The sequence below is a fragment of the Geotrypetes seraphini genome, chromosome 3, assembly GCF_902459505.1.
Source record: "Geotrypetes seraphini chromosome 3, aGeoSer1.1, whole genome shotgun sequence".
In the NCBI taxonomy this organism is placed as follows: Eukaryota; Metazoa; Chordata; class Amphibia; order Gymnophiona; family Dermophiidae; genus Geotrypetes; species Geotrypetes seraphini.
The window spans coordinates 311247299-311273325 of NC_047086.1; the positions used below are offsets into that span (position 1 = coordinate 311247299).

Consider the following 26027-nt stretch of genomic DNA (forward strand, 5'->3'; position numbering starts at 1 on the left):
TGAGGCTATTAAATTTTCCTAAGTCTTTGAGTGTGTCTCCTATTGAATAGCTTAGGAAATACTTGATTGAAAATTTGGGTTTTTCTTCTGAAAATATACCTCCTATAAATTGTATCTACTATTTACCGATGAAAAAAGAAACAGGAGCCACCCCAGAGACTTTGCAAATGAATTTAAATCAATCAGCATTAAATATCATGGATATATTGGAATCAACTATTACAGAAAATTCTGAAAGAGCAACCTTGTTGGTGTCCTTTGTATTCGAACAGGATGTTAACAATATTTTTAGACTGTTTTTTCGTAACTCTCAAAAGTTGTATTATGGGAAAAAAAATTGGATATTTCCAGATGTGACTAAACAAACTCAAGACCGTAGGAAATTATTTCTTGCATTGAAATCAGATGTAATTTCTTTGGGAGGTTTGTTCCTATTATCCTATCCTTGTAAGTGTTTGGTAAAATACTTAGGTGTAAAATATGTTTTCTTCATCCCAGACCAGCTTAAAGCATTTGTAGACATGAAGAGAATGCGGGATATCCTTTTAAGCCTTTTTGATTAATCATATTTTGAATTAATAATCTCCTTGATATTTTCCTGGAATACCCCCCTTTGTTCATTTTTGTGGTCTAAGGAAGATGTAATTTCTTTTTCATGTGACAATTTTTCCTTAAAATATTTGTTTTCTGTATTTCTGTAACAAGAGTTGTTCTTGTAAAAATTTCAAAATCGTATAAATAAAAAAAAAAAAAAAGAAAGAGTAGAGTAGTATGGAGTGAACTGTTTTTGAAAACAATAGAGAGGGATTCTTTAATCTCATTTGATGTAAGTTTACAACCAGTTTATTAAACATTTGAAAAATTGAAGATAACAATTTATAACAGATCAAGTTTAAAATGATGCTGTAATGACTCTGTACACATGTAGAAGATAGAGGTAATAGGATTCTAGTATTCTTTTATTGTAAACTGCTTATATTTACCTTTGGTTTTATATTTGCGGTATATTAAATAAATTGAACTTGAACTTCAGAGAAGAATACATATCTGTAACAAAGGGCATTTGTTGGCCAATTTCTGGTCATATCACTTTGTTCTATTTAGTTTAGTATTGTAATCAGGCAATTGTAAATAGGTTACAATCAAAAGCAGAGATTTGTTTAAGATTTAGATAAATATATTTGTCTTAGTTTATTTGCTATCCAACAGAAAGAGAAAGTTAAGCAGTAGAGGTAATTAATTAAATTTTCTCTTTCTCCATTTAATCCAACTGTTGAAACTTACCTACATAAAATGCATTGGCAATTCTAAGAATCATTAATTCATATGAGTATATAAGTATATAAGAAAAAGCTTTGTAATATTAGCATGACCTTTATACTAAAAAAAGATAATCTTTTCAATATTAATGGGTTTGCTTTAATATAAAAATTGTAAACACAGTACCTTAGAAAAATGACACAAAATGTAATTGGCATGATCAAATGCCAATTATTGTAATAAATCATAAAGAGGTAAGATTTAAATCTATTCTACATAAATAAAACCATATAGAAAACTTAAATTTAAAACATTCCTGCTAAAACCCAACATGGCCATGCTTCGGCACATGCTTGTTTCAGGGGTAAAAGTAGTAAAATTCTAAACATTTATAACACTAGTCTGCATGATATCAGATGACTGAAAACTAATATGTGAAATTACCTCACTTTTTATGATGATTCCAGAACTGTTCTTAGTTTTCTTCTATCACGTACATTTTTTCCACAATTTTACTTCAAAGATTTATTGCTGTGCAGTTAGGTAATGAAAGTTGGAGGGAAATTTCTCAATACAGACCTGTAAGCCTTTAGGCTGGCACAACTGTTGCAGCCAGTTGTTATTGTGTGACCTTGGAAGTGTTGTTTATCAAAGGGGCGTGGGCTTTGCGCTGAAGCCGAATGGACATTTGAATCAACGGCTCTCTCCATTCTCCATCTTTTTTTCCTAACTAGCAGGTTACATGTGTATAAAACACGGGCAATTTAGGAGTATTCATTATACGCATATATAGTGAGTGTAATATATAAGATCGCAAGGCTTATCTCCACTATTCAAGCCAATCAATCCTGCTCTCAAGAATAACTTACCATATTCTCAATTTCTTAGACTCAAGAAAATTTGCACAAAGAACTCAGACTTCGAAGAGAACGCACAGAAAATGGCTACAAGAGTCAAGCAACGTGGATACCCCCTCTCATCTATCGTTACCAGAAGGCATGCTCAAAACCTCTTACCCGCAATCAAACAAACTCTGGATATTGTATGTACTTTATGTTATAATCATCTCTCCAAAGATATTCAAATCATCAACAACAACTGGAGGATTCTTGAGGGGCACCAATATTTCAAAAATAAAAGTCTGGTTATTGCATACTCCAGAGATAAGAATCTAAGAGGCACTAACTAGTCTTCTCAAGATTGCCTGTCAACTACTACAACCTGCAGTGTATACACTGGCCATACTAAATGTGGAAAATGTTCTGTATGTGCCCATTGTATAGAAACCACCAACTCTGTACATCCATGTACTTGCAAGCTTCATCAGCTCGAACACTCATCCAATTGCAATACATCATGCGTAATATATATTATCATCTGTCCATGTTCCTTACTGTACTTTGGCAAAACCAAAATGCATAGTCAAGCCAGAATCATATAACATTGAAGTAATATTAAGAGAGGAATAGAAACAGCTTCATTGGTCACACACTGGGATACAATCAATCATAAAATAGAAGACCTCAAATTTTTGGTATTCAAAACAATAAAAAATAATCCAAGAGGAGGCAGCATTGATGATGTACTTTTGAAAGTTGAACGTACGATTCATGACCTCCAAACTCTACATCCCAGAGGCTTGAACACCGAGATTGACTATATACTGTATTCCTATAATTTACTGGCTTTCTTTCTGTGAACAACAGAAATCTTCAGTTTACATTTTATATTCATAAATTAGATATACATGATGTGCTGACTCTATATACATTGTTTCATGTTTCATAAGTGGTTTGCATACTAAGATAAACTTATCCGTATTCTGGAAACTCATTGTTATTTCTTCTCTGCACCTCTTTCTGCCAATATCATTTTACATTATATAGCCATGTACATATTGTGTTGTTTCATAACACACCCTTACATGTTTCACAGACAAGTGTACATCTCTGACAACACTGGTGTCCCCATCGTACATTCTATCCCCCTTCTCTTCATTTCCTTTTGTTTGGTTCGCCTTTCATCATGCATATGTTGGACTGCTCTCTTTTCTCACATACACAATTTCTTTTTTATGTTTAGCATTCTTTTCAACATTTACTTATTTTAATTTCAATTTTTAGTGCTTCCCATTCACACATTTTAGGATGCAATACTCGGTTTCAAGTCGTCATTTTTAATTCTTCTTACTTTAGCATTTTTACCCTTTTAACCTCACATGCCTTATCTATCTAGTTCCAGTTACATTTAGAATTTACATTTTTTTCTATGATCGGCAAGATTTTTTAGTTCTGGTTTTTAAGTTTCGAGTAGAGAATGACACGGGGAGCGATCCCTGCAGGGAGCCGCGGCGTGGCTGCGGTTTGGCTGCGGGCTTTGGAGACTCCATAGCCAAATCGCCGCAGACACGGGGACAAAAGTTTTCACCGCCCGCAAAAACGGTGAAAAGATTTGTCCCCACAGGCAAATGTACCCCCTTCTATGTACCGCTATTTACCTTGTCTTCACCGTGAGTCTTTAGTTCGGGACCGGGTGTCAGATTTTTTCCGGCGGCCATGTTTGTCTCCGTGTGGTCTGTCTCCTCAACTCTCTAGTCTCTACCCGACTTGCACGTTGCCGCATTGACTCCGCCCCCTAATATATAGGCTCTTCATTGGTCAGTTCTTTTTGCTCAAAGAAGGGGACCAATCGCTACTGCCACACCTGATATTTAATGGGTTGTAGTGCAGCAGTAGCGATTGGATTTCGGAGCCGAGCCCAGGATTTGAATTTTGTTTGCAGTCGCTGCCTCGCTTGGATTCACTCGTTTCACTTCGTCAGGTACAAGTAAGTGTTCTCCCCGGCTGATTTAGATGACCACCCAGCTAATCCTGCTGCTGCCGCCGATGCTCCTTCCCGGGCTAACTTGCCGCCGAAAATTTTGTTTGACGCCTGCCTTTTTTTGCCAGCATGCTTTTACTTGCTTCGGGCCTTCCTCGTTGCTGGGACCTGCCTACTTTCTGTTTCCGTGAAGGCAGGACCCGGCAGCGAGGAAGGCCCGAAGCAAGTAAAAGCAGCAAGTTGTAAGCTTCCCTCCGGGCCGGGGCTCTATCGTGTGCGTGCCGGCTTCCCTTCTCTTCCCCCCCTCCCCCCGGGATGCTACTTCTGGTTTCGGAGGGAAGAGAAGGGAAGCCAGCACGCACACAATAGAGCCCCGGAGGGAAGCTTACAACTTGCTGCTTTTACTTGCTTCAGGCCTTCCTCGCTGCCGGGTCCTGCCTTCGCGGAAACAGAAAGTAGGCAGGTCCCGGCAACGAGGAAGGCCCGAAGCAAGTAAAAGCAGCAAGTGTAGTGGTATACAATTTGAGAAAAAAAAAAAACGCACGGACATTGGACCTGATTCTGCTTGCTCTCGCCATGGACACGGACCGAAGATTTTTAAGGCGGTACGGGTTTAGATCCGCGAGGTCCGTGAGGCCTGCGTTTTACCCCTTCCCCAACCTTTGTGCTTATTGTGGTCAGCCAGGAAGAATGAAATCAAAAAAGTTCGAGTTTAGTCAAGCTGTGATTTGAACTTTATAGGCTTTTTTTTTTCATCCTTTAACTAGCAGGCAGAAGAATGCTCCATTTATTAATCTTGCAAAGTCTGATACAGGAAAAGCTAGAAGTACATCAGGATTTAAGGAGCTTGGGGTGTGCAAATCTACTTAATGCAGAGATTACAGTAAAACAAAATCACTTTTCTATTTCACTGCAGCTCTATGAGGTTCTTTTGCCCTTAGCTATAGTCAAATGATGGATAGGAATATATTTATTTCATTTAAGTTAAGGGAAAACAATATTTTTTCTGAGTATCCTTTAAATAATGGTTCACAAATTAATTCAGCCTGTTTTAAGGCTGGGTTTTGTTTTTCATATTATTGCTTCTGTTTTTATAATCCTTAAAAAATAAGGGGCAATTTTCCAAGTGGGTTCTTCCTCATAGGCACCCTGAGACTGTACAGGGAACGCTATTCTATAGCAGTGAATGGGCTCCCAGGTTCCTTTACAGAATGGTAGCATATAGCCTTAGATTCAGGCACCTTACAGTTAAAGCAGCCATAGAGCTGACGTAACTAAGCATGTCCACTTGTGGGAGAAATGATTTTATTTTCAGTTTAGTGATCAAAATGTGTCTGTTTTGAGAATTTATATCTGCTGTCTATATTTTGCACTATGGCCCCCTTTTACTAAATTGCAATAGCGGTTTTTAGCACAGGGAGCCTATGAGCATCGAAAGCAGTGCAGGGCATTCAGTGCATCTCCCTGCGCTAAAAACCGCTATTGCGATTTAGTAAAAGGGGAGGGGGGGTATATTTGTCTATTTTTGTATAGTTGTTCCTGATGTGACATTGCATAAAATCATCTGCCTTGATCTCTTTGAAAACCTGCGGAATATATATGGGGTGGGGGAAGATTAGTGATAGAAAAATTGTATGAAAAATGACTATTTTCAATTTTAGTGATCAAAATGTGTCAGTTTTGAGAATTTATATCAGTTATCTAAATTTTGCATTATATTTGTCTATTTTTCTATAGTTTCTGAAGTGACATTGCATATTTTAGTCATCTGTCTTGACCTCTTTGAAAAATGAAACAATATTAATTAATATTTTCTCTGCATACAGTGTGCTTTGTGTTTCTTTTAATTTTGTGGTTACCATAATGAATTAATGTTATACAGTAGTGTACATGAAAAATGAATGGAAGAAATTGCATTACAATTAGTACTATTTACTATTATGATGGGGATGGGGGTCAGGGATGGAGATTGGCCTGGGAAACTTGGTTGAGAGAAACACTGGTCTAGGTGACTATGGACTTCACTCAGTAAGGGCCCCTTTTACAAAGCCACAGTTGCGATTCTCCCTTGGCAAATGCACCAAAGTCCATTTGCTGTGGCACAATTGCACGAATGCATGCCCTTAAAAATCAGATTTCATGGTAGCAGGTTTGCATTTTAACCCACTTGTGTAGATGATTTGTTGTTCATCCTCGGGTTAAAAAATAAGGACAATTAAAAGTACAGGTTGTGTTTTGTTTTTGTATAGTTAACTAAGTTGTAAAGTTGTAAAGAATGTTTCCTTTATACGTTAATAAAGATAAGTATATAAAATCATACCTGTTTGAGGCTTTTATGCATGCTGCGGTGACGGTGACGGGGCGGTGAATGGGATGGCAGTGGTGGTGACGGGGCGGTGAAAGGGATGGCAGTGACGGTGACGGGGCGGTGCAGAGGATAGTCGGCCGGGGACGGGGCGGTAACGGGAACAAATTTTTTCCCCGTGTCATTCTCTAGTTTCGAGCTCTTTACGGCGTTACATTCATCATGATGATACATTGATCAACTTCCTTTTAACAGCAGTGCCACGTCTACACGGGTTTTCGCTTTTAGTTTCCTGACTGCTCGCTGCTCAACTCAGCTACAAGCACTGCCGTGACTTAACCTATGTTAAGTATTTTTACTAGCATCTTTTTTTCAGCTCACCCTGGTTCTTTCCATCAATGCATATTTCATTCCGTTTCTCCTGCCGTTTTTTCAGATATGTTTTTGTGACTACATCCCAGGTACACTCTCAAAATGTTCTTTAAGTTCCCCCTTTTGCTTTACCTCTTTATTAGCCCTTTTTTCTCTTGGTGGTTTCTTTTAAGACAGTCCTTTTAACAGACATTTTGACATTTGGGCTTTCCTATCTTTGATGTTTGGTCCATGCTGAGTTTTTGTCTCTCCCTTTTTAGTTTCTTTGCCATTGACCGTCCATCTACAGTCTGTTATTCATGTACCATTAAATGCCAGTCTTTACTGTGAATTATACATTCTCACTTGTCTAATTTTAATGTGGTATACACTGTTTGCATATGTATTTTTAATTCTTTTTGGCATTCCTGCTGTACACATTTCACTATTTGTTACAAGCCAAGATTATCCAAGTTTATATAAATAAATTGAAAAAAAAAAAATATATATATATATATTTCTGGTGATGCTTTAAAACCCCACACACATATTTTGCACAAATTATGCTATATTTTATACTCTCTGTTGATATTCTTTAACCAATATTCATGTCTTACTAAGCACATATGATGCAATATATTCTTCAGCTTCTCTTTGTCTCATCTGCATTTGGGCAGATAGACAATTGGTTCTGTCTGTCCCATGGTTCTGAACCTGTTTCACTCTTATTTGGCTACAGTGTTTTACAGTCCATACAATTTTGTCACATATTATACTGTTTTTATATTTTCTTATGCTGCTTTATGTACAATGTTTTGATATTTATATTTATAATTTCGTGCAATGTTTTATGATTTTAACATCATTGCTATATTTTGTTTTTGTTATCTTATAGATATGGTCACTCATGTTTTATATATTTTCAGTGTCCCCTGATGAAGGCATCTTTTGATGCCAAAACTCGGATCCTTGTTGGGACATTTTCATAATAAAGGTCTCATATTGGTTGATTAAGACATCTCCCTTGCCTTTTTTTTTCTCTTTTGTTTGTTGTTCTCTCTCGAGGCAAGCACTCTGTTTGTTTTGTAACATATGGATCTGGAATAGCCAAGTTGTCGTCCCCTCACACCCCCTCTAACCCATCACCAACCCCCTGATTACAAAACCCCCTCGCTGTACTCACGCACTTATATCTTCAGCAATAATGTCAACGATAAATAAAACACAAGACACTTTATTGATGGTAATAATCAGGCCGCAGCTTTATTTATTGGGACTACCAATAAGCAATGAACAATTGCTTCACCCCGAGCTACAAGTCATTGCAATTTTACAAAACTTATAATTGTATTCCCCTGACCCTGCCATATCAGCAAGAGCCTAGGGGATGGCATGAATCTCCGTGCCACGGGCCTCAAGACATATTCACTCACTTGAGCTCCCTTCCCCTTAACCATTCCTCCCCTGATGAGCATAGGGGTGTAGGCATGGACTGCCAAGCCCACCCCCTTACAGGGTCACCTGATCCGTGGCATCACCACTCAGCTGAGCTGACTGCCAAATACCCGCTCATCTTCTGATAAGCCAAAACCTTGTAGCTCGGGTTACTGCTGCTGCAACAATCCTAAACCTCCCAAATCACCTAAGCGAACCCTATATCCAAAGGGGAGGGTGGGCAGGAAAGTTGCCTCCAAGGGACAGGGATGAACGCTGTTCCTCGGAGGCATGCAACCTCTAACCCCCCCCTCCCATCATGCCCTGCTTCCCCTTGCTCAACCAACCCTTCCTGGCAGGAACCAAGTCCCTCCTTTCTATCTCCTATCTTCTCTTACCCTACTACCTCTCTCATGCCCTTGCAAACTGTCTCAGCATGGGCGACTATTTGGGTCATCCAGCCCATTGTTATAATCTCCCATCGAGACAAGCTCTTGGTCTCTTTTTAACATATGGATCTGGAATGGCCAAGTTGTCACCCCTCACACCCCCTCTAACCCATCACCAACCCCTTGATTACAAAACCCCCTTGCTGTACTCACGCACTTATATCCTCAGCAATAATGTCAACGATAAATAAAACAGACACTTTGATTGTAATAATCAGACCGCAGCTTTATTTATTGGGACTACCAATAAGCAATGAACAATTGCTTCACCCCAAGCTACAAGACATTGCAATTTTACAAAACTTACAATTGTATTCCCCTGACCCTAGGGAGTGGCATGGATCTCCATGCCCCTAATCCGCACCACAGGAATATTCTCTCGCTTGAGCTCCCTTCCCCTTAACCGCTCCTCCCCTGATGAGCCTAGGGTGTAGGCATGGACTGCTATGCACCCCCCACCCTCCTTACAGGGTCACCTGACCCGTGGCATCACCACTCAACTGAGCTGACTGCCAAATACCCGCTCATCTTCCGATGAGCCAAAACCTTGTAGCTCGGGTTACTGCCACATGCCTGTAACTTATAGCCCCCCCTCCCCATCCAAAAACAAAGCTGCGACCCCCAGGGATCCTGACAAGTCCAAATAACTCCATCAATCAGCGCAGCAGCTAATCATCCCCTAGGCTCCCTCCCCCCAAAGCACCCACTAATCCGTGAACCATCAACAGCGGTACTAACCACTGCCAACTCAAGGTCAGCTCCACACCCATGCCTCAACCTAACCGCAGATTAACAACCCATTAATTTAGCACACTCACATAACAAACTGTTTCCCGAGCTACACATTAAACCATTACCAATAATAGTCGGCCCCTGACCCTGCCATGCCAGCAAGAATCTGGGGGTGGCATGTCCCAACACGCCCCTTTAACCAGAGACACCAGACCCCGGGCACGGCTCCCTGCCGGCCCCCTGCTCATCTCCAGATGAGCCCCACCATACAGTAGCTCGAGAGAACAACATACCCGAACCAAAACTCACCAACCGAACCAGAAAAGGGGTGGGAGGGTGGACGGGAAAATCTACCCCAAAGGACCAAGGAAGACACCGGGTCCTCCGAGGTCCCGGCTTTATAAACTCGGCACAACCGTCGTCCCGCGATTCACCTATCAGGAGGCAGCTCACCCATCAATCCGAACTCCCCGGATACTGTTCGCAACAGACCAGCGACACTCTACACCTACACTACCCTCAAACCACCAAAGAGGATGCCCCCCTGCACCCGGTTGCAACCACATGAACTAACATAGAGGAACCCGCGCAGGGAAGGCCCCCAGCTGAGAGGAACCAAGGCCTTGGCCAGCGCATACTCCCCGAGAACCCACAAGAAACGGGCCACAGAGTTGAAAGCCCACCCTCCAGTCTACTGCAGGCCCACCCCCTGAAGAGGCAGGCAAGAGAGTCCCCCCGTGAATATCCTGACGACCCCCACAGTTCGACATGCCACCTTGTACCAACTCATGCCAAAAAACAAAACACTCTAACCCCCAAATACTGGGCACATGGAGGACGAAAAGAATGCCCTACAACCATCCCCTACCCCATAAAGAAACCACCCGTCCATGAGTGCTACGACAAATTACAGCATCCCAAACCCAACACCAAGGGGACATCACGACTTGAAGACAGAAGCCTTGTCTCCCGCCCCTTGAGAACGACTGAGCCACCCGGCAAACCATGATCGCCACAGCAAGGCAGGGACCGACCACAGCCGCACCCAAAAAACCCACTACCTCCCGGCCACCCCCACTGCGCTGCGAACCACCGTGCAATCCTGCAGGAACATCAGACAAGTCAGGGGCCACGACCCCCCAGAACCGCTCCCCTGTCCAGGAAGTGCCCTAGTACACCTCCCACAGTTACACCACACCGCAAAACCAAGGCCCACCCCAGAGACCACTCACCTGCATGGCTGTAGAACCACTCCAGATAACTGGAAGGGGGAAGGGTGCTGCAATCCATGGCACCATTAGAGCAACCACACAGCCCGCTCCCGCCTCCCATGGGCCCCCATCCCCCAAAATAATCTAGAGACCGCAAGACCAAGCCAGCCAACAGGAAAGGGGGAGGGGAAGGGTGCTACAACCCGCAGCGCCATTACATTACATTATTGATTTATATTCCGCCATTACCTTGCAGTTCAAGGCAGATTACATAGGATGTTATCTGGACACTTCCAGAGGAGTTAGAGTAGAGCAGGTTGCTTCAGGGTATTGAGATGATTCCTGTGGTGATTAGTTTGTTTTCAAGGATTTCTTGAATAGCAAGGTTTTTATTTCTTTTCTGAAAGTTTTGTAGCCTGGGGTTGTGATCAGTAAATTGGAGAGTTGGTGGTCTAGTTTTGCCGCCTGTGTGGCTAGTAGGCTATCGTACAGTTTTTTTTTTGTTTGATGTCTCTGACTGGAGGGTGCGTGAATGGTGTGTGGGTTCTCCTGTGTTTGGTTGTGGTAGTTTGGATTAGGCGGTTGTTCAAGTAGGCTAGGCTGACTCCATTTATGGTTTTAAATAGTAGACAATAGAATTTGACAGTAGACAATAGTAGACAGTAATATTCTTGCTTGTATTGGGAGCCAGTGTGAGTTGAGGTATGCTGCGGTGATGTGGTCATGTTTCCTTAGTGAATAGATGAGTCTTAATGTTGTGTTTTGTACTGTTTGAAGTTGCTTTATTATGGTTGAGGGGCAGGGGAGATAGAGGATGATACAGTAGTCTAGAAGATCTAGGACTAGAGACTGGACAATGAGCTGGAATTGTTTTCTGTCAAAGAATTTCCAAACTTGCCTTAGGTTTCTCATGACCATGAATTATTTCTGTATTATTTTGTTGATTTATTGTTTGCATGGTACAGCATCTGTCTATCATCATTCCCAGAAGTTTTAGAGTGGGTTGAATGGGGTAAGTGATTGAGTTTATAACTAAGTTTGTTATGGCTGGGGTTTTATGATTTTCAAGGAGTATGAATTTTGTTTTGTCTGAGTTCAGCTTCAGTTTGTGACCTTTCATCCATGTAGCTACTGTTTCTAGTGTTCTGTGTAGTGTGTCATTGTGGGTGTTGGTTGATCAAAAGGAAGGAGAATGGAGATGTCTTCTGCATAGCTATAGGAGGTTATGCCTAATTTGTCTAGGCTGGTGCCTAGGGATGCAATGTAGAGGTTGAAGAGTGTAGGGGGATAAAGGGATCCTTGGAGTACGCCGCAGGGGTTGGACCATGATTCTGATTTTTCTTTGTTTGTCTTTACTCTGTAAATCCTGGATTGTAGGAATCCTTGAAATCATGTGTGTACTTTACCTGTGATTCCTATTGTGTCTAATATTTGTAGTAGGATGTCATGGTCCACCATGTCAAATGCTGCGGAGAGGTCTAGTTGTATAATCAGCATTTTTTTGCCTGTGCTGAGGTGTTGTCTAGCTGTGTCTAGGAGGGAACCTAGTAGTGTCTCTGTGCTATAATTGGTTCTGAAACCAGATTGTGTAGGGTGGAGTAAGTTGTGGTTTTCTAGGTAGTTGGTGAGGAGTTTTGCTAAGAGGCCTTCCATTAGCTTGACATAGAGTAGTATTGAGGCTATGGGTCTGTAGTTGGATGATTGATCTGTCGCTCCTTTAGGGTCTTTTAGGATCGGGGTGATGATGATTTCACTGAGGTCTTGTGGGAAAAGGCCGTCTGTGAGCATGGTTTGTATCCATTGTAAGAGGAGAGCACAGAATTTGGGGCTGGAGGTTTTTAACAGGTATGGTGGGCAATGGTTGAGGTTGCAGGCTGCATGGCTGTATTTTTTATGTAGTTTGTTAAGGTCAGACCATTGTATAGTGGAAAAGTGTGACCAGGTTCTGTCTGCTGCAGTTGATTCTTTTTCTGTGGGGGGCATTGTGATCTCTTCTAGGTGAGTTGGGGTTCCAGTAAAGGTTTTCCTGGTAGTTGTAATTTTGTTTTTAAAGTATTCAGCTAGTGTGGTGGCTGAGGGGGGGAAGGGTGTCGTTATTGATCAGGTGGGGTTAGGTGTCTGTGAGTTCTTTTAGTAATTGGAATAATTTTTTGTGTCTTAGGCTTCTCTGCCTATTAGGTGGTGTAGTGACCACTAGACCAAGCCAGCCAACAAGAAGGGGGGGGGAGGGTGCTGCAACCCATGGTGTCATTACAGCAACCATACAGCCCACCTCCGCCTCCCATGGGCCCCCACCCCCCGAACTACCAATATACTGCCAGACCACCTGGTCCGGCCCAAAGCCACTGCCACAGAACATCCCCAGTTCTGCGGCATGCCATAGAATTGGGGGGAGGCCGCAGATCTGTGACACCTTGACATCAACCATGCAGTCCGTCCAGCCACCCTTGGGCCCCCTGTCCCCACAGGGTCCCGTCCCCCCAAGGCACCAAGATACCGCAGGACCACCTGGCTCTGCCCACCACCACCGCAGAACAGCATCAGTTCTGCTGCATACCATCAAACGGGGGGGGGGGGGGGGGGGGAGAGATGCCACTGACTGGTGCGCCCTGACAACAGCCACACAGCACACTCCAGCCACCAGCGTGCGTCCCACACAGCCTGGTCCCCACCTGAGAAAACCAGCAGAACCTACCAGTCCTGCCCCAAAGCCACATTTCACAGCTGCAGAACAGCCCCCTGTTCCATGATCTGCTGGCAAAGGATGTGCTGTTGACCCGTGGCGCCCTGACAGCAGCCACCTTGCCCACTCCAGACCTGGACTGCAGAGGGAATGGTGCCCTCTGCTGCAACCACCCTGTCTCCCATCTGCATCCATCACTTTAAGTTTTGAATTTTAAAGACTATGTATGGTTTTTTTTAGCAAGATAAATCACAAAAAATTGCACCCTCCAAAATACAGGACTGTATCCACTATTTTAGTGACACTTGATGTACAATCTTTGTACACTAATATTCCACAAGATGAAGCGTTGGCAGTATTAAATCTTGCTTTGGAATCTCGCCCTCGTCCACATTTTGTCCCCTCGGCATTTATCATTCAGCTCTTATCCATTTCATTAAAACAAAATTTTTTTGTATTTCAGAATGCTTTTTATCAGCAGTGCAGTGGGACTGCAATGGGGGCGTCATGTGCTCCCGCGTTAGCTAATCTTTTCATGTCCCACTTTGAAACTGAATTTGTGTATTCATCTAACTGGTTCCTCCATGCCAAGTTATGGTGCCGGTATATTGATGATATCTTTATGCTGTGGGAGGGAACAGTTGAAGATCTTATGGATGCTGTGGATGAGTTGAACCGGTATACACAGACTATCAAATTTACATGCTCTTTTGATTTGAAGCAAATTGCATTCCTGGATGTCCTAGTAGAAATTAGAGATTCTAACTTTTTTACTACTGTCTATTGTAAAGCTACAGACAGAAATACTTTTCTACACTATTCGAGTTCCCATCCCACACATTTAAAAGAAAGTTTACCCCATTCTCAATTTTTGAGGTATAGACGAATCTGTTCGACTAAGGATGAATTCAAGCGCCAGTCAGTGGTGTTAAAACAAAAACTATATGCCAGAGGGTACTCTGAGAAATGTGTGAAGAATGCCTATACTAGGGCACTATATAATCCAAGGGAATGTTTGTTAGAATACTCTAAATCTAAAGATCTGGACTCTAAGATTACCTGTGTACTACCCTATTCCCAGCAGGGGAGTGCTTATGGTCGCAGTTTGAAGAAATATTGGGAGTGCTTGTCAGTGCACCCCTGTTTTCGTGACTGTACTATGATGTTTTCTTACTCACGAAACAAATCCATCCAAGAGGAGCTTTGTCCCACGAGTAGTGTGGCAATTGTACCTGTGAATGAATGCACGAATGGGAGTATGGACATTGGACATGATAAATGTGGACATTGCTCTGTCTGTGATATTATGGAGGTGTGCACATCCTTTGTGAATCCAGCAGATCGTAAAGTGTATTATCTACATCATTTCTCTGATTGTGCCACTAGTGGAGTTATATATATTATCAAGTGCCCGTGTCAGCAATTGTATGTGGGTCAGACTTCAAGGGCTTTGAAAACACGCCTTATTGAACATCGCTCGTGCCTTGCACGAGAAAGGCTTGAGGCTCCCATGGTACAGCACTGTATGGACTGTAAACATGTTTTTGAAGATTTGCGCTGCTGGGTTTTGGAGAGAGTGTCACCGTCTGCACGGGGTGGTGATTTTAAACAAGTTTTATTGAAAAGGGAACAACGCTGGATATTTTCTTTGCAAACTTTTACCCCTATGGGTTTGAATAGTGGGGTGGATTGGAAAGCCTGGTTTTGATAGTCTGCAATGAGAACAATAAGAATTGCAGTAATATGATGTCACCACGTTTTTTGCATGATTTGCATAAAGATGATGTCATCACACTTTGACGTGGTGTCACTGGGAGGTGCCTATTTAAGGAGAACGCTGAGGGGCCATTTTATGACAGGAGTGGAAGCGGGTGTGTGATCGCTGTGGGTATAGCTATCCTTTTTCTGCTTGTTTTCTCAAGTTCTTTGAAAACTTTCTACAATGTGTCTTTCATGTTTTACAGCAAATCCCTGATGAAGCATTTTGTTGCGAAACAGGGCTGTTGGATATTTTGGAAGAATGTTTTGACTGATAGCTTTTTTCCATAGAGCAGTTTTTCCTGCTTGCTTTACTCCAGGACTACACCTGAATATCGAAGTGCTCAGATAAGTGACTTCTATTTTTGACAATTGTTGTTTGAAGAAAAGTTTAAAAAAAATATATAAAACTATAAGAAAATATATAAAACTATTAGAAAATTAGAATAGAGGTTCACTTACTAATTGGGAGTTTTTCTGACCAAGGATGTGTCTGCTAGGATTAAATTCTGTTTAAAACTAGCCTGTCTATATGGGAAGCTTAAAGAGCCCCTATTAGACACTGAGGTCTTTTCTCCCTTTTTGTAAAGAAAGGTGACTTTTTTGTCCTGTATTTTGGAGGGTGCAATTTTTTGTGATTTATTTTGGGCATCCTTTTCTTGATTTTTTGGATTTTTTTTTTTTTTTTTAGCAAGAAACATTCCCATAAAGAAAATAAGTGCAGATCTCCATAAATTCTTTTTCTTTTAGCAATTTCAAAGGAAAAAAAGCGCCCAATACTTTCCTTTTCAAAGCTGGTGAAAAATTCACAGGATAAAAGTATCCACAGACTTTGCCTTAATTGCCTGAGCAGTTGTCTAGTTAGGATAAAAACAGATCGTAAACTTGTACTAAAATTATGGCAAATCCAGTGTAAATTGTAACCTATAACTGTATGTTTAACCAGTAACCCGTTCTGAGCTCTTTGGGGACAACGGGCTAGAAAATTAAATAAATACAACTATGGTAATTTTATTTCCAGAATTTGATTGAATAAGGAGGGTACCCCTACTTACTGTTATGCTTGAATACTCGGATGGTAGCTCCTGAGAGCCTGGAACCAAGGACAAGAGATGCGTGGTTCAACTCATCGCTGAGAATGAGGCAGCCCTGAGGAGACAATTAAAAGCCATCAAGATGAGTTGGGCTGCAAAAAAAAAAGAAAGATTATGAACTGCTAGACAACAAGGTCCATATAACAGAGACCTAGAGCAATCTTTTTTTCAGAATTTATAGAGACTATTGAAAACACATTTCATTTAAACTTTCATTTTTTATGTTTATAAATTACCTTTTTTGCATAAATTTGCAACTCAAAATAGTTTACAGCATAATCATTTAAAAATATAATATAAAACAGCATAAACCAAATCCCTCAACCCCAGCTCCCACACATTATGAATACAGCAAGAACATAAGAATTGCCGATACTGGGCCAGACCAATGGTCCATCCCGCCCAGCAGTCCGCTCACGCGGCGGCCCTCAGGTCAAAGACCAGTACTCTAAATGAGTCCAGCCTCACCTGCATATATTCCAGTTTTGCAAGAACTTGTTCAACTTTTTTTGAAACCTTGAAGTGTGTTTTCCCCTATAACAGATTTCGGTTTTACACCACTCTCTGGGTGAAGAAGAATTTCCTTATGTTTGTACAGAATCTATCCCCTTTCAACTTTAGAGAGTGCCCTCTCGTTCTCCCTACCTTGGAAAGAGTGAACAGTCTGTCTTTATCTACTAAGTCTATTCCATTCAGTATTTTGAATATTTTGATGAAGTCCCCTCTCAGTCTCCTCTTTTCAAGGGAGAAAAGGCCCAGTTTCTTCAATCTCTCACTGTACGGCAACTCCTCCAGTCCCTTAACCATTTTAGTCACTCTTCTCTGGACGCTTTCGAGTAGTACCGTGTCTTCCTTCATGTACGGCGACCAGTGCTGGACGCAGTATTCCAGGTGAGGGCGCACCATGGTCCGGTACAGCGGCATGATAACCCTCTCCGATCTGTTTGTGATCCCCTTTTTAATCATTCCTAGCATTCTGTTCACCCTTTTTGCTGCCACCGCACATTGCATAGACGGCTTCATTGACATGTTGATCAGAACTCCCAAGTCTCTTTCCTGGGAGGTCTCTCCAAGTACAGCCCCGGACATCCTGTATTCGTGCATGAGATTTTTGTTACCGACATGCATCACCTTACATTTATCCATGTTGAACCTCATTTGCCATGTCGCAGCCCATTTCTCAAGCATGTTTATGTCACGTTGCAGATCATCGCAATCCTCCTGTATCTTCACTACTCTAATTTAATCACCTCGTTCGTCGTACCAATTTCCAGACCATTTATAAAGATGTTGAAGAGCACAGGTCCAAGCACCGAGCCCTGCGGCACCCCACTGGTGATGCTCTTCCAGTCCGAGTATTGTCCATTTATCCCCACTCTGTTTCCTATGCTCCAGCCAGTTTTTGATCCACGTGAATATTTCACCCTCGATTCCATGACTCGCAGTCAACCGAAGTAGTCGTTCATGTGGAACCTTGTCGAACGCCTTCTGAAAATCCAGATAAACAATGTTGACTGGATCGCCCTTGTCTATCCCTCTGTTTACCCCCTCGAAGAAGTGCAGCAAGTTTGTCAGACAAGATCTGCCTTTGCTGAAGCCATGCTGGCTGGTCCTCATCAGACAGTGTCCATCAAGATGATCAATAATGCGGTCCTTTATCAGCGTATCTACTATCTTTCCCGGTACTGAGGTCAAACTCACCGGTCTGTAGTTTCCCGGATCTCCCCTCGAACCCTTTTTGAAGATTGGCGTATCATTTGCCACCTTCCAGTCTTCTGGAATCTTCCTCGATTTGATTGAGAGATTGGCTATTAGTTGAAGCAATTCAGCTATAGTACCTTTCAGTTCCTTGATGACCCTCGGATGGATGCCATCCGGTCCCGGGGATTTGTCGCTCTTTAGCCTATCAATCTGTCTGTATACCTCTTCCAGATTGACTGTCAGCCCTGTCAGTTTCCCGTCTTCGTTTCCAGCATAGAGCCTTATGGGTTCCGGTATGTTGCTGCAGAGTTACATAATACAAAAATATCAAGTTACAATCAAAAAATTAAGAAAATGTTCCCCAAAATTTCAATCCCATCCTCAAACTGTCAAATTATCAACCCAAACCTTACAAAACAACAACATACTGTAAAAATCAACATATTGGGACAGACAGAAAGTCCATCAAGTCCAGTATCCTGTTTCTAACTGTGACCAACCCAGGTCCCAGGTACCTAGCAAGTAGTAAAACAGATTTTATGTTGCTTATCCTAGGAATAAGCAGTGGATTTCCCCAAACCATCTCAATAATGGCCTATGGACTTCTCTTTTAGGACCTCAACTGTATTTAAGGATTTCAGATTTTGGCACGCATGAGCTGTGATGTTATAGCAGTGACATAGTAAGGGCGAGTGGCACCTCTTCCCTGCCCTCTTTGTGCCACGCGCCTCCTTCCCTTTCAACTTCTCCAGCATGAGCAGCATGCCCACGTAGGTGTCGGCTCGTCTTTTGATGTCACTTCTGAGGCAAAGGTCCCGTAAGTGATGTCAGAGAGAGCGTCGAAGCCAACGCGGGCAGCCTTGCACCGGAGAAGTAAAAAAATTACGGGGAAGGCAAGGGTCACACAGCTGCAAGGAGAGGCACGGGGGCAGGAGAGGAGGGGTGCCATACTCTTAGGAAGACCGTAACCGGGGTGGACCCCCCGTCCCCCCCTTTACTACGCCATTGTGTTATAGTATATAACATGAGAGGCAGGTCTTCCAAAAAGGTCATCAGAGCATTTGGTAAGACATTTGGCTGTATTATTACATCAAAGAAAACAGCTCTTCTGAGGATCTCATCAGAAACAAACTAGGAGTTGGAAGGGACTCTGTCTGTGGAGATCTAGAGACACCAGAAGAAATGAGAAGGCTGATAATGTTTCAAATACAATAGCTACTGAAGAATGTCATAAACCAACAACACTTCCTACACAAAGTCGTCATTATTTGCATATCAGGAATAAAGAATTTGTATTTTCAATTAATTGAAACAGCAACCCAAGTTTCAAGGTCACAGACCTTTGATTAAACAAGGATGTCCGTGGCCACTGCAGATTTCAGGCCCTCTCCCAGATTCAACTGGTCCTTCAAAGAACTGCAAACAATCTTCAGGGTGCAAATCTATTACTGGGTGGCTCCATTTAAGCACCCAAGGCCGCATGGTGAGAACCTATTTTATAAATGACATCTGAGCAACCAGATTCCATTAAAGCATATTACGGTATAAACCAGTATTAGTGGGCCTTACATTGTACCAAGGTAATATGATGTAGTGGGAAGCACCAGTTAGACGAGTGGGATATAAACTCTTATTGTGGCAATGCGGACAGAGGACTCAACACAGGCTGTGTTTTGGTAGGTCTTCATCAGGAGGAGTCCATGTCAATTCAACACATGTCTTACAATGAAAACAGAGCACTGTAAAAACTGCAAAGTCTTGTGAGGAATAAAACCTAACCGTCACAGCATAAAAAGGCCTAACCAGCACAATATTGTGGAATTACTTTAGTTTTATCTCCTCCTTTTGTGGCCTTAAACTGTAACAACCAGAGCCCTGGCTAACTGGAGTCACATTAATACAGTATCTGTAACTTATACATGTAAGTGGAAGCCCTGTACATCTCCAAACTTCTGCAGACCCTTCTGTAATTTTACCCACTCTCCAGATTCTATATATGGCGCTCAAAGATGTGCATGTATTAATTAAATGAAAAAACAATCAACACCAATAACCGGGTGCCAACTATTATTGGAAAGTTGCTACTATTTGGTTTTTTTGCCAGGTACTTGTGACCTGGATTGACCACCATGAAGATTGGATACTGGGCTAGATGGACCATTGGTTTGACCAAGTAAGGCTATTCTTATGTTCTTAATTACCATTAATTGGCATTTACGCATTCTTCTAAAGATATAAGCGGAAACTCTAGAGCGTGCAATTCTAAAGGGGGGCATGGCCTGAAAAAAACTGTGGGTAGACCAGGGATATTAACTAATTTGGAAGATCAGTGCCAAAATTATGTGTGAAGAAAAACTAGTCTGTATAGCTCTGTATACTTTGGAAGAAAGGCGGGAGAGGGGAGATATGATAAGAGACATTTAAATCAAAAATTCAAAAAATTGTCACTACGATAGTGTTCTTGAGAGACGTTTAAATACCTATATAATGTAAATGCACATGAGTTGAGTTTTTTTCATTTGAAAGGAAACTCTGCAATGAGAGGGCATAGGATGAAGTTAAGAGGTGATAAGTTCAGGAGTAATCTAAGGAAATACTTTTTTACAGAAAGGGTTGTAGATGCATGGAACAGTCTCCCAGAAGAGATGGTGGAGACAGAAACTGTGTCTAAATTCAAGAGGGCCTGGGATAGGCACATGGGATCTCTAAGAGAGAGAAATATATGACCCTTACTGCGGATGGACAAACTAGATGGGTCATTTGGCCTTTATCTGCCATCATGTTTCTATGTTTCTAGTGTAAAACCTCAATTCTAAATGTTGTTCGCCGATCTTGGGACTACATTCTATGCTATTCTATAAACAGTGCTAATGGATTCCTCTGGTAACACAAAATATGCAACCTAGTGCTGAACTCTAATGGGTTCACATACCAAAGCAGCAGCTGGGGACCCTACATATCCCTGGTGTAACCTGGCCCAGGGTGACGAAATACCCAGCCTCTGAGCTCACCCAGTTTACATGTTATGGCTTCCCCCTTCCCCTTGCATCCTTACCTCTCTCACTCTCCTGCTATGTTATAAATTTTACATAGGGCAGGAGCAGCATGAGGGACTGTTTTCGAACAGCCCTGGTCTCCCCTTTGCAATATCCCATCCACAGGAAATTGAATCAGAGGAGGCAGGATGTGGCAGTGGGAAGACCCAGAATCTCTTCAAAGGCAGCGTGTCATGCTGCTGCTGGCGACTGATGTAAATGTTACAACACCATGAGGGATTAAGAGAAGTAAAGCAAAATTGCTGGACCCATGGGTAGCGGGGAGGGGGAGAGAAGGGGCTTGGAAGCAATGTGAAGGGGGAGCTGTTCTATGAGAGGCCTCCAAGAGAATCCTCTGTTTCAAAGTTTGCCAGTGGAGACAAGGAGTATGAAGTGAGAGGGGAGGAGGGTTGAATGGTAGGGTACATGGCAGATGTTTCACAATGCTATCTTGCTATTCACACTGCGACTTGACATTACTATGTGTAGCACCACTCCTGTCTCCACTTCCACATGTGGAGAGAGATGGTTGAGCTCTTCATGGACTTGTTGATCGCCTATTAGGGGTGGTGGTGACAGAGGAGAGGGAGAGGCCGAGGCCAGGTGCAGAGAGTGGACAGGCCCAGGATCAGATTCCTGGACCTCACTGATGAACAATGAAAGGCAAATCCAAATGAGAGTGACCACAGATCTGGCTTGTTCTAAACACCTCTGGAAACTGCAGCAGGAGTCAGAAGAGGCCCAATCCATGCTATTCTCATGCAAAAAACTCCAAAATGCATTGGCTAAATGGCCAATACTACTTATCAGGAGCAAGCAAAATAGCATGACTTTAATAAACCCATTATCCAGTAGAATATCACTTATCCGGAACCCATGGGGATTGGCAGATGCCAAGTTATATAACTGTTTTTATATAAAGTTATATAACTGTTTTTATGGTTAATTTAAAGTTTGTTAAAAACCTTGTCTAATACAGATCTCAGTTCCCCACCTCCCTCCCACTCTAAAGCATCAGCGCAGCAGTAGTCCTGAGCCGCAAAGCTCCCTTCAAGCCCCGAAGCTCCCTCCCTGCCTTAACCAAATTGGCAGCCAGTCAACAGGAGGCAGCACTCAAAACTGCCATGGCCAACCTCTGCTCATGGCCAACCTCGGCAGGGCCTTTCCCTTGACATGTCAGAAGTGATGTGTCAGAGGAAAGGCCCTGCCAGGGCTGGCTGCAGACATCCTCTTTTGAGCACTGCCTCCTGATGACTGGTTGCTGTTTTGAGTAAGGAAGGGAGGGAAGGAGTGAGCAAGTGAAGGGCTTCGCAGTTCTGGACTGCAGCCTGTTTCTGCAGCTTCGGGCTTGAGGGAGGGAGAGGGTCTTTGTGACTCAGGCCCACTGTCATGCTGGTGTTTTAGGGCAGGAAGGAAGGGGGTTCGCATCTCAGCTTCTTCAGGGCTTAGGTGCATGAGGGAGGGAGGGGTATTTGCAGCTCAGGACTGTTGCTGCATTGGTGCTTCGGGTCAGGAGGGAGGTGAGGTTCGTGGCTCAGGATTGCTGCAGCTTCTAGTGCTTCGGAACTTGAGGGAGGGAGTGGGGTTTCCGGCTCAGTACTGCTGCTGCTTTGGGAGACTTCCCTTCCCCCCAGCAATTTTTTTGCTGGTTGGATGAGAGTGCCAGTTAACCAAGATTCTACTGCACTCAGTTGTCCTTTTACCTTGGCTCCTCCTGCTAGTTTTCAAAAGTTATATAACGCAGCCTGGCACCTGGTAGTTGCCTATCAATTTAGATGAATTAATAAGAAACAAGACAACTGCAAGTAGGGATGGAGATGTGGTAGACCCTGATCAATTTTCAGAGAATTGTATTCTTGAGAAGCTAGCTAAACTAAAGGCGGACAAAGCAATAGGGCTGGTTGGGGTACATCCAAGGATACTGAAAGAACTTAGGGAAATTCTGGAAACTCCACTGGCTGACCTTTTCAGTTCTTCTCTAGAATTGGAAGTGGTACCAGAGGACTGGAGAAGGGAGGATGTGGTTCCAATCCACAAAAATGGTAGTTGGGGGAGACAGCTCACTATACCACCAGGTTTGTGTAGTGGGGGGCTGTCAGGGGGTTGGAGCTTACCATCGGGGATGTCCCCCCAACCCTGTGGCAAGAGGGAGTTGGCATTTCTCCTGCCAATCACAAAAAAGTACCCTGTTGTCATGTGTGTATGTGTGTGTATGGGAGGGATTTTTTTTTTTATAGGCGCAGCTCTTGTGTGTGTTGTGCATGCATAACAGCTGTGTCCATTACAAAAAACAGCCTCTGTTCTCCCTGCTTGCCGGTTCAGACAGGGAGAGCAGGGGGTGCTTTTTTATTTTTGACAGGCAGGAGGAGAAGCTAAGCTAATGATTTTTTTTCCGAGCATAGCTCCTCCTCCCCCTTTACCGGCGATTTTCTGCACATACAGCATACATATAATTTGCATGCTATCGTGCTGACAATCGCCCGTAAAACAAAAATCACTCTCACCACAGTATTTTTTTCCCATGGTGTCGGAACTTAGAGAATCCAGCTCTCAGTCCCTTCTGTCTTGCTTCACTGTATGCTTGGAACAGACTGCATGAGTCAGTACATCAAGCTCAGTCTCTGGCAGTATTCAAACCTAGACTAAAAGCCTATTTTTTCAAGGCTGCTTTTAATTCCTAACTCTTACTCACTTGTAAAGTATCCATGTCTATTTTATCATTCCCTTTGTGAGAAATTCCCTAAACCCTATTTGTCTGTTTTGATTACTGTAAGCTCTATTGAGAAGGGATCATCTCTTACATGTTTAATGTACAGTGCTGCGTATATCTGGCAGCATAGGATATAGAGTGGAATTATACTACTACTAATAATAATAATAATAACAGCTTATATACCGCAATACCGTGAAGATCTATGCGGTTTACAAAGATTAAGCAAAGGTACAAATTGATTGACTTTAAGAGGGGAGGAAGAAAGAGGGTTAATAGGACAGGAAATCCATTTTTGAGGAGAGAGTGATCAATAGAACAAGTTAATCGCTATAGAGGGGAGAGAGAAGAGAGGATCAGTTGTCTAGATACTTTAGGAACAGGTGTGTTTTCAGACGTTTCCTAAATTCCTCATAAGTAGTGGGCAAAAGCAATTGTTCTAGGTCTTTACCCCATGATGCTGCTTGGTGCGAGAGAAGATGTTCATGGTGTTTTTTCAGTTTACAACCTCTCACTGGGGGGGAAACGAAGTTGGAATGTGAGCTTCTCTTGTGTCTGTTGGCTGAGAAGACGAAAAGGTCAGTTATATATTTAGAGGCAAGTCCGTGTAGTGCTTTGAAGCAGAAGCAGGCAAATTTAAACTTTACACGCGCCTCCATTGGCAGTCAATGCAGCTGCCGGTAGTAGGGTGTCACGTGGTCAAACTTCCTCAGCCCAAAGATCAGTTTGACCGCTGCATTTTGCATCAATTGTAAACGCTGCATGTTCTTTTGGGAAATTGCTAAATAGGCGATGTTACAGTAGTCAAGTAGACTCAGTACGAGGGATTGGACTAGGATTCTGAATGCCGTTGTATCGAAATAAGCTTTAATGAATCTGAGTTTCCAGAGAGTGAAAAATCCCTTTCTGATCAAGGAGTCCACCTGGTCTCTCATGGTTAGGCACTGATCCAAAGTTACACCTAGTATCTTTATGGTAGGTTGGATAGGGTAATTAAGACTATTGATACATAGTGGTGATTTGGTGTCAAGTGGATGTGGCGAAGCAACGAAGAAAGTTGTCTTTTCTGAATTAAGTTTGAGCCTAAAGGTTGTCATCCAGTGCTCCATTACGTTTATGGCTTCTGAAGCTTTAAGAATAGTTTCAGAGATAGAATTAACGAATGGGATGATGATCGTAAAATCATCTGCATAACTAAATAGTTTTATCCCTAACTGGGTTAGCTGCGTGCCTAGTGAGGACATGTAGACGTTGAAGAGCAATGGAGATAGCAGAGACCCTTGTGGCACATTGGATGGATTGCTCCAAGTATCTGAAAGTTCATAATTAAAACGTACTTGATAAGTGCGGGACATAAGGAAGCCAAGGAAACAATTCAGCACCTCGTCCCTGATACCAATGGCGTCTAGGCATTGCAGCAGTTTCCCGTGGTCTACTAGATCAAAGGCAGAACTCATATCGAATTGCATAACCAGGGCATTAAGGCCCTTACTAAACAGTAGGCGCAGATTGTCTAAAATAGCCGCAATTACTAATCAGAATGATGTCCACACAGAAAAATGTCCTTTAGCTCATCTGATGGTCCAAATAACTTTATTCATCCAGTAACTCAATGACTCAACATGTACATGTTTCGGCCAAATAGGCCTGCCTCAGGAGTCTTTAGAGTCTTCAAAAAAATGTCAGATGATGTAATGGATAAATGTGTAGTCTCTCATGTAAATGCTTTAGTCTTCAAAAAAATGGCAGCTGCTCGGGCAGCATGGTTTTTGAGATTGTTTACATGAGAGACTACACATTTATCCATGACATCATCTGAAATTTTTTTGAAGACTCTAGAAACTCCTGAGGCAGGCCTGTTTGGCCAAAACATGTACATATTGAGTCACTGAGTTACTGGATGAATAAAGTTATTTGGACCATCAGATGAGCTAAAGGACATTTTCCTATGTGAACATTATTCTGATTAGTACAATTCCACTCTACATCCTGTATATTTGAGTTTGTGGTTTTGTTTCTCCTCTTTTATTCCTTCCCCTATATCTGGCAGCACTACAGAAATGATAAGTAGTAGTAGTAGTAGTAAAAAGTTCTGAGTGACCAAAATGATAAAGGGGATGGAACCCCTTTCATATGATTAAAGGCTGAAGAGGTTAGAGCTCTTCAGCTTAGAAAAGAGACAGCTAAGGGGGGATGACTGAGGTCTACAAAATCATGAATGGTGTAGAACTGTTATAAAATTATTATTGACTGGATGGAACTTAACCAATATTACACATTCCTCTCTGGCTTAGAGAAATATGTATTATAAAGAACTATTAATTTGGGGAAAGTTATCTCACTTGATTAACACTCAGCTCTGTAACCATAATTAAATATATATGAATATCTATTCAAGGACCAAGACCCAGAACATTTACAAGCAAACTGAAAATTTATTTTCTTTTTAGAGCAAGTATAAAATTACAATCAAGCCGATAGAAG

General features: G+C 42.4%; 1 protein-coding gene across 2 annotated transcripts in view; it reads right to left on the reverse strand.

Moving 5' to 3' along the window:
- LOC117358112 (serine palmitoyltransferase 3-like) overlaps positions 1-26027 on the reverse strand; it is a 277511-nt gene that overhangs the window by 120221 nt on the left and 131263 nt on the right. For both annotated transcript variants that reach the window (XR_004538942.1, XM_033939641.1), the window contains exon 6: positions 16059-16152. Coding sequence is in view for 1 of the 2 variants with exons in the window: in XM_033939641.1 (XP_033795532.1) it covers positions 16059-16152 (94 nt within the window). In the remaining variant the exon portion in view is untranslated. The remainder of the gene's footprint in view (positions 1-16058; positions 16153-26027) is intronic.